This window comes from Glycine max, chromosome 2 (genome assembly GCF_000004515.6).
Source record: "Glycine max cultivar Williams 82 chromosome 2, Glycine_max_v4.0, whole genome shotgun sequence".
NCBI classification, from domain to species: Eukaryota; Viridiplantae; Streptophyta; class Magnoliopsida; order Fabales; family Fabaceae; genus Glycine; species Glycine max.
The window spans coordinates 38,646,824-38,662,253 of record NC_016089.4 but is presented as its reverse complement, the minus strand read 5'-3'; the positions used below and the strand labels follow the sequence as shown (position 1 = coordinate 38,662,253).

The 15,430-nt window shown below is 30.9% G+C and overlaps 1 protein-coding gene across 1 annotated transcript; it reads right to left on the bottom strand.

The window, feature by feature from the left end:
* Nucleotides 1-8,761: 8,761 nt before the first annotated feature.
* On the bottom strand, nucleotides 8,762-11,417 carry LOC100807300 (uncharacterized). The gene is made up of 3 exons (XM_003519060.5): nucleotides 10,846-11,417; nucleotides 9,322-9,426; nucleotides 8,762-9,231 (listed from the first exon to the last, which is right to left on the bottom strand). The coding sequence occupies exons 1-3, from the start codon at nucleotides 11,158-11,160 to the stop codon at nucleotides 8,920-8,922; spliced, it is 732 nt and encodes a 243-aa protein (XP_003519108.1). The 5' UTR covers nucleotides 11,161-11,417; the 3' UTR covers nucleotides 8,762-8,919.
* Nucleotides 11,418-15,430: the final 4,013 nt, after the last annotated feature.

The following is a 15,430-nucleotide window of genomic DNA, read 5'->3' as shown; positions in this document are numbered from 1 at the left end:
ACATCAATCGGTTAGACGCACGATCACATGCCATGTTTAACCTTCAACATCGACCCCCTTGATTGCACTCCACACGAGGGTTCTCAAATCCAACGAATACCTTCTCACTTAAATTATGCTATTGTCAATGATGTTATAACAATTTTTCGATACCAAAATTCTTGTTTTCCGGGTTGAATAAGTTGAATTGGTTTCTCAATGTTGTATTGGATGCAGTAATAGCAAGGGAAAGTGAGGGACTGAAAGAATAATCGGGGTATGGGGGAGTGTGTGCTTACAAGGATAATTTAGGGTTTAAAAAAGAGAAAGGAAGTGTACAAGTAAAGAATGGAAGATTGTCAAAAAAAAAAAAAAAAGAGTAAAGAAAGGAAATGGAAATAGCAATTGCCGAAAATTATCATAGAGACCAAGGCTGCCGGTCCATCTGCAGTTCTTTAATATTCAATACCATATAACATACAAATAACATAAAATCATTTGAATTTGGGACAGAGGTCTTAAATTCCCACGAAAAATTATTGGATTTCACAGCAAGGCTCATTATCCACACACATATGGGCCAAGACGCAACGTGGCAACTTAAAAGATCTTGCAATTTACATTGCCAAACTAGTTTCCATGAAATGCATTTTTTGTAAAAATTAATTAAAAAATTGGCGGACGGTAGGAAGAGAAAAAAAGGTGGGTGGGGGTGGGGGACTGTAGTTTAAAAACAATTAATTTTTAGTTTTAATTTTTCTCTAATTTTTAGTTTTAAAAAAAAACTTATCTTGAAAGTTTCCTATGATACTAAAATTAGTTTAAGGATATTATTGTTGTAGAAGCAAAGCTTCATGGTGAATCAAAGGTGATTCAAAGATGTTTTGATGATAACAATGATGATAACAAAAAATAATGACAAAGGTGATGACAAAAAGATCAGATCAATCAAAGATCAACTCAAGTAAATCAAAGATCAATCAAGAAGAATTCAAGACTCAAGAAGAAAGTCTAGAGTCAAGAATCAAGATTCAAGGTTCAAGATTTCAAGAATCAAGATCAAGATTCAAGACTCAAGATTCAAGAATGAAGAAAAGACTCAATCAAGATAAGTATTAAAAAGTTTTTCAAAACTTTGAATAGCACATGAGTTTTTGACAAAACCCTTTACCAAAGAGTTTTTACTCTCTGGTAATCGATTATCAGATTGTTGTAATCGATTACTAGTAGCAAAATTGTTTTGAAAAGGTTTTCAAATTGAATTTACAACGTTCCAATTATTTTCAAAAAGATGTAATCAATTACAGTATTTTGGTAATCGATTACCAGTGCCTTTGAACATTGAAATTCAAATTCAAATGTGAAGAGTCACATCCTTTCACACAAAAGCTTTGTGTAATCGATTACACTAATTTGGTAATCGATTACTAGTGATTGTTTCTGAATAAATCAAAAGATGTAACTCTTCAAAAGGTTTTTGACTTTTTCAAAATGGTTTTAAGTTTTTCTAAAAGTTATAACCCTTCTAAATGGTCTTCTTGACCAGACATGAAGAGTCTATAAAAGCAAAGCTTTGTTTTGCATTTTAAATCAATTCAATCTTGAACAAATATTCATACAATCCTTTACAAGCCTTGAATCTCTTTGAACTTCTTCTTCTTTGTACCAAAAGCTTTCGGAAGTTTTCTGGTTTTCCAAACCTTGAAAACTTGTGCTATTCATCTTTTCATTCCCTTCTCCCTTTGCCAAAAAGAATTCGCCAAGGACTAACCGCCTGAATTCTTTTTGTATCTCTCTTCTCCCTTTTCCAAAAGAACGAAGGACTAACCGCCTGAATTCTTTTGTGTCTCCCTTCTCCCTTGTCAAAGAATTCAAAACGACACAGTCTGAGAATTCTTTTGATTCTTCCCATTCCCTTATACAAAAGTGTTCAAAGGACTAACCGCCTGAGAATTCTTTTGTATTCCCATTCACAAAGTATCAAAGGTTTAACAGCCTGAGATCTTTGTCTTAACACATTGGAGGGTACATCCTTTGTGGTACAAGTAGAGGGTACATCTACTTGGGTTTGACTGAGAACAAGAGAGGGTACATCTCTTGTGGATCAGTTCTAGTGGAGGGTACATCCACTAGGTTCAAAGAGAACAAGGGAGGGTACATCCCTTGTGGATCTTTGCTTGTAAATGGATTTTTACAAGGTTGAAAGAAATCTCAAGGACCGCAGGTCGCTTGGGGACTGGATGTAGGCACGGGTTATTGCCGAACCAATATAAAAACTCTTGTGTGTTTGTTTCCTTCTTCCTTACTCTTTTACTTTCCGCTGTCCATTTAATTTCTGCTTTTACTTTTCGTTAAGTTTCTCTTCTACTCCTCATTCTCTTAACAATTTAGTAAAAGCCTTAGAAGAGTAATTTTTTAATTAGTAAAAGTTTAGGAATAATTAATTCAACCCCCCTTCTTAATTATTCTGAGGCCACTTGATCCAACAATTGTGTGGTGGTAAAGATCATGACAGGAATGCTAATGACGATGTCAGTGATAATAGTGGTACTAGTAATAACGATGACGACAACGAAGATGATGATGCAGGTGACAACTGTTGAACAAGTGACCTTAATAACTTAAGAGAGAGGGTGAATTAAGTTTCAAAATTTTCCCACTAACAAATTTTAACCCCCTTTTTAAATGATATATGATAGGTTCATAATGTAGAAGAAGAAGAAGCAATCAATTTAATAATGTTCTTTTAACTGTGCAAGACAAAGTAAATTGGAATAAAATAACTAAGATAAGGGAAGAGAGAAATGCAAACTCAATTTATACTGGTTTGACCACTTCTCGTGCTTACGTCTAGTCCTCAAGCAACCCACTTGAGATTTTCCACTATCTCTGTAAATCCTTTACAATCTTTGAACACACATTGAGATCCCTCACCCTTGTGTTCAAGATTCTTACAAGTCAAGAGACAAACAGTCTCTTGATTACAACTGAGTTTATGAGATGAACAGAAAGATTTCTCTCCTTTAAAGTAGATGATACAAATTGAAGTTCCTAGATGAATTCTCAATAGATTTGTAAGTGTTTGACCAAGAGTTGTTTAGAGAGGATTTGACAATTAAGTTCTCTTTGAAACTCTCTCTCTTACTTTTTGAAGTCAGACACACATATATATAGGCCCATTGTGCCTTTTCAAAATGGTTTGAAAAGATATGTCTTTTCAAAAAGTTTTTCTGAAGTTTTCTCACTAGTAATCGATTACAAGATTCTGGTAATCGATTACACAGTTATATTTCTGAAAAGTCATGACTTTTCAAAGGTTTTTTTGAAATCTCTTCACTGGTAATCGATTACAGGATTCTAGTAATCGATTACACAGATCAAAATTCAAATAATTTTGTATCATTAGTAAAAAATATCTTCAAAAACTCTTTGGTAATCAATTACATAGTCTGGTAATTGATTACACAGTTCAAAAATATCTTTTTGAATTGATATAGCCTTTGATAACATAGTGTTTGATATTAAAGATGTTGAGGCCAAAACTTATTAAACAGTGTGAGATTCTTTTAACAAATAAACTAAGGCCTTATCTTTTTCTTGATTTTGTATGCTTGACCTTGAATTAATCTTGAAGCAATCTCTATTTGCTTAACCTTGAATGTTTCTTGAAGCAATCTTGTTTGCTTATACTTTGATATAATCAAAAACTTGTATTATGTATACATACATTCACATCCTCTCCCTTTTTGATGATGACAACTATTATCAAGTAAATTCTTTTGGCATCATCAAAACCTATATACATACATTCACATTCTCCCACTTTTTGATGATGACAACCATTATCTTATCTATCTCTGTGCTTTCATCAAGTAAATACTTTTAAATCATGAGCAGAGAGAAGAAAAATATTCAGCAATTTATAATGAATTAATAGAGCAGAGCATGCCATGCCATTCAAAGTACCATTTCTTGGCCTAATAGAGTTAGTTTCATCAAAAGCAATTATGAGAATCAAATGATACCAAAAAGCCTTTATCACATAATTGATGAATACTTAATAAACTATGCTTAAGACCATCAATAAGTAAAACATTTTCTCTGGAGGTAGAGAGATTCGTACCTATTTTTCCAACTCCAAGAATTTTACCTTTGTTGTTGTCTCCATAGGTCACATGCCCACTATTTTTGGGAGAAATATGAATAAAATTTGATGCATCTCCCGTCATGTGTTTGGAGCAATCGCTATCAATGTACCAACTTTGCTTCAAGGAGTCCTTCATTCATATAATCATATTTTGATTTTGGTACCCAAATTTTCTTGGGTCCTTGAATGTTAGTTTTGACTAAGGATCCTTTTGAAACCCATACCATTTTTCCAATGCTACTAATATAACATGTTGATGCACTATGACCTTTCTTACCACAGTAAAAACATGTTAACAAGGGAGAACTAGTCTTTTGAGTGAAGGCAAAGAAATTTTTATACATCTTTTGTTGATTTTTAGGATTATGTCCTAATCCAACCTTATCAAAAGCACATATTTGTTTGCCTAATATAATATCTAAATTATTTTTACCAAGAATAAATTTGGCAAGAGCAATTTTAAATCTACAATTTCTTCTTTAAATTTATCACAACATTCACATGAATGAGATGCTTTACTGCTTTCTTGTATTAAGCATTTTGTAGAAGATTGGTTTTTATCTACTAATTTAAATTTTTTAACTTCAGATTTAAGATCTTCTAACTCTATATTTAATTTCAAAATTTCCTTTTCTAAACTTGAAATGGTTTTCTTAGAAAATGAAACTAATTTGGAAAGTTTGACAGATTCTTTATGCAAGTCATTGAATGCATCTTGGAATTCATCAAAAGAAATAGATAAGTCATAGTTATAAGACATTACCTCTTCTTCGCTTTCATAGTCTTTGGCCATGAGACCCAAATTTACGATTTCATTTTCTAAATCACATGATGAATCCATGTCATTATCTTCCCAAGTGATGTATGCTTTTTTTTTCTTTCTTATCTTTGAAATTTTTCTTGTCAGATTTTTCCATTCTTCTTTTAAAGATAGGACAATAAAATCTTAGGTGTCCAGGTTGATCGCATTCATAACATTTTGGAACTAAGGAGGAATTTTCTCCTTTCTTCTTTGGATTGAAGTTCAATCTCCTTTGATTTCCTTTATTCCTCAGGAATTTATTGAATATCTTTACAAAAAGACTGAAATCATCATCTTCTTCTAAGTTCTTTTCATTTGAGTCTTCTTTGTCATTTTCCTCATGAATAGAAGAAGATGAGGCTTTAAGTGCAATTCCTTTCTTCTTTTTGTCATTCTCTTCATGTTGATAGAGTCTCATAAGTTCCATTTCATGTTTTTAAAGTTTTCCAAAAAGAGTGGCAAGAGACATGTTGGTGAGATCTTTTGATTCTGCAATTGCTGTTACATTTGGTTGCCATTGCCTGCTTAAACATCTCAACACTTTATTAATGAGATCTTCATTAGGAAATATTTTTCCTAATGATGCAAGATGATTAACTATATGTGTAAATCTCTTTTGCATATCTTGTATGGTCTCATTTTGATTTATTCTAAACAATTCATATTTATGTGTGAGAGTGTTTATTCTAGATCTCTTAACATTAGTTGTGCCTTCATGTGTAACTTGTAATGTATTCCACATTTCTTTTGCATTTTTACAATTTGAAACTCTAAAATACTCATCCATGCCTAATGCAGAAGTAATTATATTCTTGGCTTTTAAATTATATTGAACCCTTCTTCTTTGATCTTCATCCCATTGTTCTCTAGGTTTTTCTGTAGTTGCATTTCCCACTACCATTGTAGGGATGAAGGGACCAATTTCAATGGCTTCCCATATATTTAAATCTATGACTTCTATAAAGATCTGCATACGAGTTTTCTAATAATGATAACCCTCACCATTGAAAATAAGAGGCCTATTAATAGAATTTCCCTCAGGAAATGGAAAGTTAGATGATGCCATAATTATTATTAAAGTTTTTAAACTTTAGACAAGAAGTCTGCTCTGATACCACTTGTTGAATAAGTGACCTCAATAACTTAAGAGAAGGGGTGAATTAAGTTTCAAAATTTTCCCACTAACAAATTTTAACTCCCTTTTTAAATGATATATTATAGACTCAGAATGCAGAAGAAGAAGAAGCAATCAATTTAATAATATTCTTTTAACTGCGCAAGACAAAGTAAACTACAATAAAATAACTGAGATAAGGGAAGAGAGAAATGCAAACTCAATTTATACTGGTTCGACCACTTTCCGTGCCTATGTCCAGTCCTCAAACAACCCACTTGAGATTTTTCACTATCTCTGTAAATCCTTTACAGTCTTTGAATACACCTTGGGATCCTTCACCCTTGTGTTCAAGATTCTCACAAGCCAAGAGACAAACAGTCTCTTGATTACAACTGAGTTTATGAGATGAATAGAAAGATTTCTCTCCTTTAAAGTAAATGATACAAATTGAAGTTCCTAGATGAATTCTCAATAGACTTGCAAGTGTTTGACCAATAGTTGTTTAGAGAGGATTTGACAATTAAGTTCTCTTTGAAACTCTCTCTCTTACTTTTCGAAGTTCGACACACATATATATAGGCCCATTGTGCCTTTTCAAAATGATTTGAAAAGATGTGTCTTTTCAAAAAACTTTTCTAAAGTTTTCTCATTAGTAATTGATTACAGGATTCTGGTAATCGATTACACAGTTATATTTTTGAAGAGTCATGACTTTTCAAAGGTTTTTTTTTTTTAAATCTCTTCACTGGTAATCGATTACACAGATCAAAATTCAAACAGTTTTGTGTCGTTAGTAAAAAATATCTTCACAAACTCTTTGGTAATCGATTACACAGATCAAAATTCAAACAGTTTTGTGTCGTTAGTAAAAAATATCTTCACAAACTCTCTGGTAATCGATTACACAATTCAAAAATATCTTTTTGAACTGATATAGCCTTTGATAAAAGAGTGTTTGATACTAAAGATGTTGAGGTCAAAACTTATTAACCAATGTGAGATTCTTTTAACAAATAAACTAAGGCCTTATCTTTTTTTTAATCTTGTTTGCTTGATCTTGGATTAATCTTGAAGCAATCTCTGCTTGATTAACCTTGAATGTTTCTTGAAGTAATCTTGTTTGCTTATACTTTGGCATCATAAAAAACATGTATACATACATTTACATTCTCTCACTTTTTGATAATGACAACCATTATCAAGTAAATTCTTTCGTCAGTGATAATAGTGATACTAGTAATAACGATGACGACAACAAAGATGATGATGCAGGTGACAACAAGAAAAATAATTATCAAATGTAAAGACTGTGCACTTTTTCAAAACTAGACCAAAATTTCAAACAAAACTAGTTTCCATTTAGTTTATATGCAATAGAAACTAGTTTCCATGAAATACATTTTTTTGTAAAAATTAATTAAAAAATTGGCGGACGGTAGGAAGAGAAAAAAAGGTGGGTGGGGGACTGTAGTTTAAAAACAAATAATTTTTAGTTTTAATTTTTCTCTAATTTTTAGTTTCAAAACAAACTTATCTTGAAAGTTTCCTATGATACTAAAATTAGTTTAAGGATATTATTGTGTGGTAGTAAAGATCATGACAAGAATGCTAATGACGATGTCAATAATAATAGTGATACAAGTAATAACGATGACGACAATAAAAATGATGATGCAAGTGATAACAAAAAAAAATAATTATTATCAAATGTAAAAGCCCTCTACTTTTTCAAAACTAAACCAAAATTTCAAATTCTTCTTTTTTGATTTTTAAAAATAAATGTAAAAGTTTTGAAAATAACTTAAAAATTGTTTCAACACCATTTTTGTAAAACACATTGTTTTAAAAATCACATTTAAAAATAAAAAACTCACTATCATCTCAAACAAGTCCTAAGTATTTTGTTTTTTTTTAAATGGTTCGTAATAAGCTAGTGGTTTGATATATAGTGTCTAGAGATTGGACCTTGGACCTTGGACCCTGGACCCATGCATGTTAATTTCTGGGTATGGACAAAAAAGAAAACTTGTTGGTAAGTGTTACAGCACCCTGAAACTCCTCCCACCCTTAACTGGATCATTTTTCAAGAATTTAATTGGAATATATTCATAATATAAAATTATTTCATATTGTTAACAAATATTAGATTAAATTGTCATACAATTGAATCATTAACGTCTATAAAACTTTAAAAAAACATATATTGTTATTTAATTAGCTAAGAGTGTAAAAATCTTGATACTAACAAGGCATCAAAATAAAATCGACTTTCAAACCCAAAAATGTACCTACACTTAATAATGTGCAAGTATAATTCAAACTAAGCCTAACGTGAGACATTTAGTAATAAGATGATAACACGTACAAATACTAATTAGTTGCATTAGTTCTTTTAGTTGTTACTTAAATTTTAAAATGTAGGTAAATGACAAACTTAATTTCAAAATAAAACGGCAAACACATTACTAAAAGTAATACCAGCATTTTTAAAACGACAATAAAAGATCAGTAATTTTCCTAATATCCAACATAAAAAACATGCATCACTCAATAATTCATGTGGAACTATAAGGCCTTTTCATGCTTGTTTGATCGAAATTGGCCAGAGTACATTCTTCAACTTGAAGGGTCCATTACACTATTTGGTATGTCCCCAGTTACAACATAGTTCGTGTCAGTTACCAATAAATTCATACGTATTGCACTCTTTCCAACATATTAAAAACAACTATATGTTATACAAATATACACGCCGTCATTCTGGTTTTTCACAAATATATTGATAAGAGAAGGGTTGGGATGTGGATAAAGTAATAACAAGAGCAAATAACAACGGAATGGTACAGATAAAACTAACCAAAGAACTAAAGGGAATTAAAAAAACTTATCATACTGGCTAGTGAGGGAATCTCTCAGATTTGAATAAAGACCATAGAGTGAATACTGGCGAAGGTTTTTCACTTCATACCAAGAGTTGAGAACTGCAAGGTGTCTATCTGTACCAGAGAAAGCCAATTGTATTCCTATGCTGCAATCCACAGTTCCTCCATGGCTCTTGCAGGTGGATGTTTGTAGTGCGCAATCCTGATTGTTGAGACAGACAGCTTTCGAGTTACTCGAGCATTTAGCACACCCATCTCTTTTCCAATATAAATTCTGCAGCCTGCCTCTCTTAAACTCAAGGACCTGCAGAGACAGGTTCAGTTGGTTCTTAGTTTGGATTTGGATTGCGATCACAAATATTGAAGCACTATTTCAAAAGAAAAAGCTCCTTACAAGAGTAAAACTGGTAACAGTATATGTGCCGTTTGCAACAAAAGCAGGAGGCGACCTTGCTGCATATCTGTGGCCAGCAAATGCAACCATATAGCCATACGAGTCCTGCACAAGGCAAACAATTAATAGAACCAAAATGGCAAACAAACAATCCAACACAAATTAGTCAAACAGAGACAAAGAAACAAAAGTTAAGCAAACTGATGAAGAAATCCATCTCCATCCACATAGGCCAAGGGTTAGGAACTGTTATGGACTGGCCTTTCATTTGCTTAAGCCCAACCTGTATCATATCATTATGAAGCCCAAACACTTCCAGGAAGTTCTGACCATAGTCAACACTGGGAGTATACTTTATTACAAGGACACACTAAGGTACTATATAATCATCCACAAGAGGCCTTGGGCCCTAAACTAAGGATTTTAGTCTAGAGCTGACACCTCTATATACTACAATTGTCAAAGGTGCACATTTATCACATCTCATCACTTTATTATTAATGACTTGAGTTTTAGAGTGTATTAGTAGGTACCCCCACCCATTGCTTGTCCATTTCAGTCACTACATAATCAAGTAGTTTGGACAACGAAACAATCAGTGCGGTCAAATCAACAATCATTTGGACCAGACAGCAACCTTTTCTAGACTCATAGCCTCATCCATTTTGGACAGAACAGGAACTAATCAGGCTCTATTAGGGACCCTACATATTCAAAGTTTGCTTTGAAACTAAGGCAATCAATACATGTTTGAGTAAGTTGAAAATGGGAAAGTGGAAAATAACAAGAAAATTGAAAATGGAATGAGATAAAGGTCTCAATCTTCACATTTCACTCAAAAATCAATTTCAACTCACTTTCATGCCATAGGAGTGGCCAAATTTTGTATTGTATATGAGTTCCACTCCACTTTAAACCATTCCACACTTTTACATTCTACCAGGCAGAGGTAACCTTCCTTCCAAATCCTCCAACTACCCATTTTCCAGTTACTCAAGCAAGGATAGCTTGAATTTAGACATAAAACAAACATCTCACCCCAAAATAAATGACTTTGATTTCACATGCACCAAGATATTTATCATTATAAGAATAAAGGAGCACGGGAATTACATTGTCATCAACAAGGTTTTCAAATACGGTCAGCAACCGTGATTTCAGTACAACATCAAGGTTTTCTTAGTGTCCACAACCACAATTGTGGTTGCTTTGGCTGCATTTGTTTGCAATTACCCACCACATAAAGGAACGCAACCAAATCAAAGTCCAAAGTAAAGTGAAAATTAGGTTTTCGCGGATATTTTCCAGTTAATTGCATGCCAAAACAATGAACATAGTTCAGTGTTAGATTGTGTAACCATTTGTCACAAAATTGAAAGACACAAACTAACCAAATTATGAATTAACAAAATGTTAAAAAAAATTATATAATTGCCTTAGGTTACTTCGATCACCAACAACACAAACAATATTTATTCCCCAAAATCAAAATCGAGAACCGAAACAGAGCAACAGAGAACGAACCGCCACGAACGAGGAGGAGTTAACGGTGAGGAGCGAGATCTCGTCGACCTTGGGTCTGAACACGGAGATCTGAGAATTCGCATTGGAGAGCGAGAGCCTCGTATCGCACGGCGACAACTGAACGCTGTTGTTGTTGTTGTAGAAGAACTTGTCCTTCGGAGCGAACGCGATTCCGAACGTGAATCCGTCGGATCTCTGCACTCGCGTGTCCGAACACGGCGCGAATACTCGGTTGTCGTCGCCGGCGTCCGCCGGAAGCGCCGCCGCGAGAACCGCCACCGTGATCGCCGCCGTTAGAACTCTGATAACCTCCATGGAAGAAAATTCTAGAAGGTTTCGCCAAACCCACGCGGAGTCGCAGGGTGCGGTAAAGTGCGGATTTCGGTTTTCTCGCGTTAATTTCTTCTGCCGTTCACCGGTTGAGGAGGTAATGCCGTTTAGCGTTAAACGACTCCTGAGAAAGTACTACAATAATCGTTCCGTTTGTTGGAACACTGTCCGAGCCGGAGTCGTACCTAACAATTTTCAAGCCATTTTTTCTTTTTTAAAGTTTAATTATCTTTATAGTTTACATACTCATTATTCTTCCTCCTCTCCATAGTTAATAAGTTAATTTTTTATTCTTTAAAATTTAATAAATAAATTGTTTAGTTTATAAAATTTACATTTTATTTTTTATAAAATTTTTGTCGTTAAAATTTATTAATTTCATTAATTAAAAAATTTTAATAACATAAATTTTTTGAAAATTAAAATATAAATTGTATAAACTAAATAATCTACTTATTAATTATAGACTAAAAAGAATAAATTTAGAATCTATACCGGATTAAATGAATGATTAAATCTTTTTTAAATAACACTTGTAATTTTTAATTTGGATATTTTTCTTTATATTTTATTATTTATTTAAGTTTTAAATTTAATAATTGATATGTTCAATAAAATAATTTAAAAATTGATGTTTTATTGAATAAAAATTGTAAACAGATTTTATTTATATAAAAATCTAATCAATGTTATAACAAGTAAAAATTATAGATATCAAATTTCAATAAATTAAAATGCAAATATTAATTCCTTAATATTAAGAACTCCAACTTAAATAAGTAAAGATATAAACCCCATTATTTAAAAATAAATCAAACTTAGAGTATGATCACAAAGACCATGTTTAAAGGTGGAAATAAGTCACGACGAGTTAGGCTTTCAGAGGCTTGGTGACTTTGATTAAAAGTATAGGGTCAGAAAATATTTAAATTTATATTACACTTTAACTCTATAAAACAAAGAAATAAAAAATCCTAGTGCGTATTCCATCTAAGATTTGTTGGGCATGTGGTAATTTTGTTGTGTGCTGAGGAGTTTTTTCAACGTTTTGATTATGTTTGCATTTCTATTAATTACGCTATTATATATTTATATATTTTTTTGCGTTAAATATAATATATCATAACATTTTTTATTATATTTTAGAGGATTTAACCATGGTATTGCTTGCTTGCTTCCATTGTTGTTATATTGAGCCATTTGCATGTTGAGTTTGATGGGTGGAAACCCTTGTTTGCAAATTTTATTTTGTTGCTTGGTTGTGCACTCATTGCATATGTCTCTTCATCTTTTTGGCTCTTTAGGTTTAGGGTTTAATCTTTTTAGTTCTTAAAGAAGAAATAATTTGAGAAGGTTCAATTTTCCAAAATGAATTTGTAGTCCTGTATATTTATCAATATATTAAACTCATAAAAGTAATTACTTTTTTTTATATAATTTATGTAATTCTATTCTGTACAATAGAATAAAAAATTTATGAAAAAATTTATTCATTTTTATTAACGTGTACATTACTTCTAGTTTGATAATTATTTTATCATATGTTTATATTTTTTAAATATAATTTTTTAATATTGATTGGAATATTGGCGTTATGTTGTGAGGTGGGATAGTGCTTATACTTTGCTCTCATTTTATTTTATAAAATTTGTTCTGCCTTTTGAGAAAAAAAAAATTGTACTTGTAAAGTATAATATTATATATAATTGTAGATCGACATGTTAATAGTGATATAATTGTCAATACATGATTAAAAAATTCACTTTTCTAATTTATTTTTCTGCTAATAGTAATTTTTATTTAAAAATAATTTATAAATTATTAAATTTTAAAAAATACACTTTTAATAAATTGGTAGTTTTATTTAAAAAGTTGGCAGAATTTTTAAATTAATTTCAGTAAAAGAAAAAAATATGTAAAAATAAGTAAAATTGAAATTGGTTATCTTTGTTACTCCCCTTCACAAATAACTGTACTCCCTTTACTTTTTTAAACAGAGACTAATAATTAAAAAACAGTTGTTTAAAATTCAAAACAATTATTTCCCAGGTCAATGAGGGAGGGAATAAGGAGGGCATAAAAATTTAAAATAAAGAAAAAAGAAAAAAAAGAAATAAATAGTAAGAAACCTTGAGAAATTGGTAGGTTTTTGAAATTTAGAAAAGTTTACAGTTTTAATTAACAAATTGGAAGATTATTCAAATTCAAATAAATTGATAGTTTTTTTAACAAATTGGAAAAAAAAATTGACAGCAACAAATTATAAAAATTTTAAATTAAAAAATTGACTAGTTTTAGAGAGTGATCAGCATACATTCACACCAAGTTTATTCATTTGAGTTAAAACTTGAAATGTATATTATAGTTTGGATTTTAACTAATTTAGTTCTCTTTTGGTTTTTTTTTTCAATTTGCGCCAAATTTAATAGTGTAAAAATTTCTCTTGACTTAAAAACATTAAACGAAGCATGAATATTAATTTAACTCATCATTTTTGCCAGCAAGACAATAATTGGCTATTGTGTGACAGATTTAGATTCCTAATTAACATCCTGCAAGAAATTTTTTTAAAAAAAGTATACTTAGTTAGCTATAAATGAGACCTAACTGGAAAAACAGAATGGAACAGAAATCAGAATTTTTTACGTAACTGGCAACAATTTATTTAAATAAATTGTGAATTAACAAAAAACAAAGTGAGAGTAAATTATGTTATTAATTTCAAATTGAAAAACAAACCTGATTGTTTGTTCTTTGAATAAATTTGATTGTTATGATTTAGTAATATATTAAAAAAAACATTGATTGATATGAAGAAGAGAAACTGAAAAGTTGATAAGATAAAAAAAAATGAAGAGAAAGATAAAATATAACAATAGATGATGAAGAAAAAGATAATAAACAAATGAAGAATAAAAACATATATATGTAAAAGAACAATTTTTTTTTTCATAGAATATAAAAATATGCTCGAAAAAAGTTGATTTCAAATTGAAAATTCAAAAGAAAACAGAGAGTAAAAGAGATTTCAAATTGAAAAACGAAATTCTGCTTGATATGATATGATTTAGAATATATTAATGAACAACATTGGTTTAATATACAGAGGAACCAAAAAGTTGAAAAAGAAAATAAAAAATAGATGAAGAAAAACATAAGAGATGTATCAATAGATGGTGACGAAGAAAAAAAATAAATGAAGAAGAAAAAAATTCATAAACAAAATAATTTATAGAAAAAAGAAAAAGAAGCAAAACGTATAGTGAAAAAGACATGCTACTTTTCTATGTGAAGCAAGAAGTTGAATATTAACATAAACAATAAAAAATAGATGAGCAAAAAAAAAAAAAAGAAGAAATATGATGGTGATGAAGAAAAGATAAAAGAACATGTAAAACATGTGAAAATTTCTAGTTTTTGATATTTTTAATAAGCAGAATGTGACTGTAAAAGGAGGATTTTGGCTTTAACTTACATCAAAAGAATAAATAAAGCCTCAAAGCATGGGTCATCACTTCCTTCTTGCTTGAAGCATATGTTCTTTTCCCTATATGAAAATTGCTAGAAGCACCAACGAACTTGAAAATGATTTCTTTGCAAAAGTTGTTTTACCAACCTGAAAATTATTTCTTCTTTGCTTCCTTCCCACTTTAAGCACATGTTTCTTATTATATTTTATCCTTTACAAAGTCTATAACAAAAAAAAAAAAAACACAAAAGAAGAAGAAGAAATACGTGAATAATTAAATCTGTTGAACCTGTAGAGCACACGATAAAAAGGCAATAAGATTTTCTCTTCAACTATAAAAACACATAACAATAAACTGTAAAATAAGTAAACACATAATTAAGAAGAAGACACGTAATAATGCCATATAAAATGTTGCAAGCCGTATATGCTATGACTTTCTTTTCTCATGCACAGTTGTCAGTTTCAGGAAAGGAAGGTATTGTGCGGTTACACTTAAAAGATAGATGTGTATTGTTTGAGGCAGGAGTGTGCAATTACATTTAGATGTGTTAAACAATTACCAAAGGGAGAATGTGATTTGATTTTTAATATTCTTCGATCTTGTAAAAAAATAGCATAACGGCTCATACAAACAAATAAGATAAAAAAAAAGATACGATAGTAAATCCACAGATATTCTTCCATCTCTAGATCTGCTTCCACAACTTCCTCCAGTTCAACAAAAAAGGACAACAAAAGATAGGTGGCATTACCAATGGTAATCTAACAATGATTAGTAATAAA

Excerpts from the sequence above, each read along its gene's own strand:
- LOC100807300 (XM_003519060.5), bottom strand. The coding sequence starts at position 11,160 with ATGGAGGTTATCAGAGTTCTAACGGCGGCGATCACGGTGGCGGTTCTC. Across the intron at positions 9,427-10,845 it reads ACTCCTCCTCGTTCGTGGCG|GACTCGTATGGCTATATGGT; the intron begins GTTCGTTCTCTG and ends TGCCTTGTGCAG. Across the intron at positions 9,232-9,321 it reads CTGTTACCAGTTTTACTCTT|GTCCTTGAGTTTAAGAGAGG; the intron begins GTAAGGAGCTTT and ends CTGTCTCTGCAG.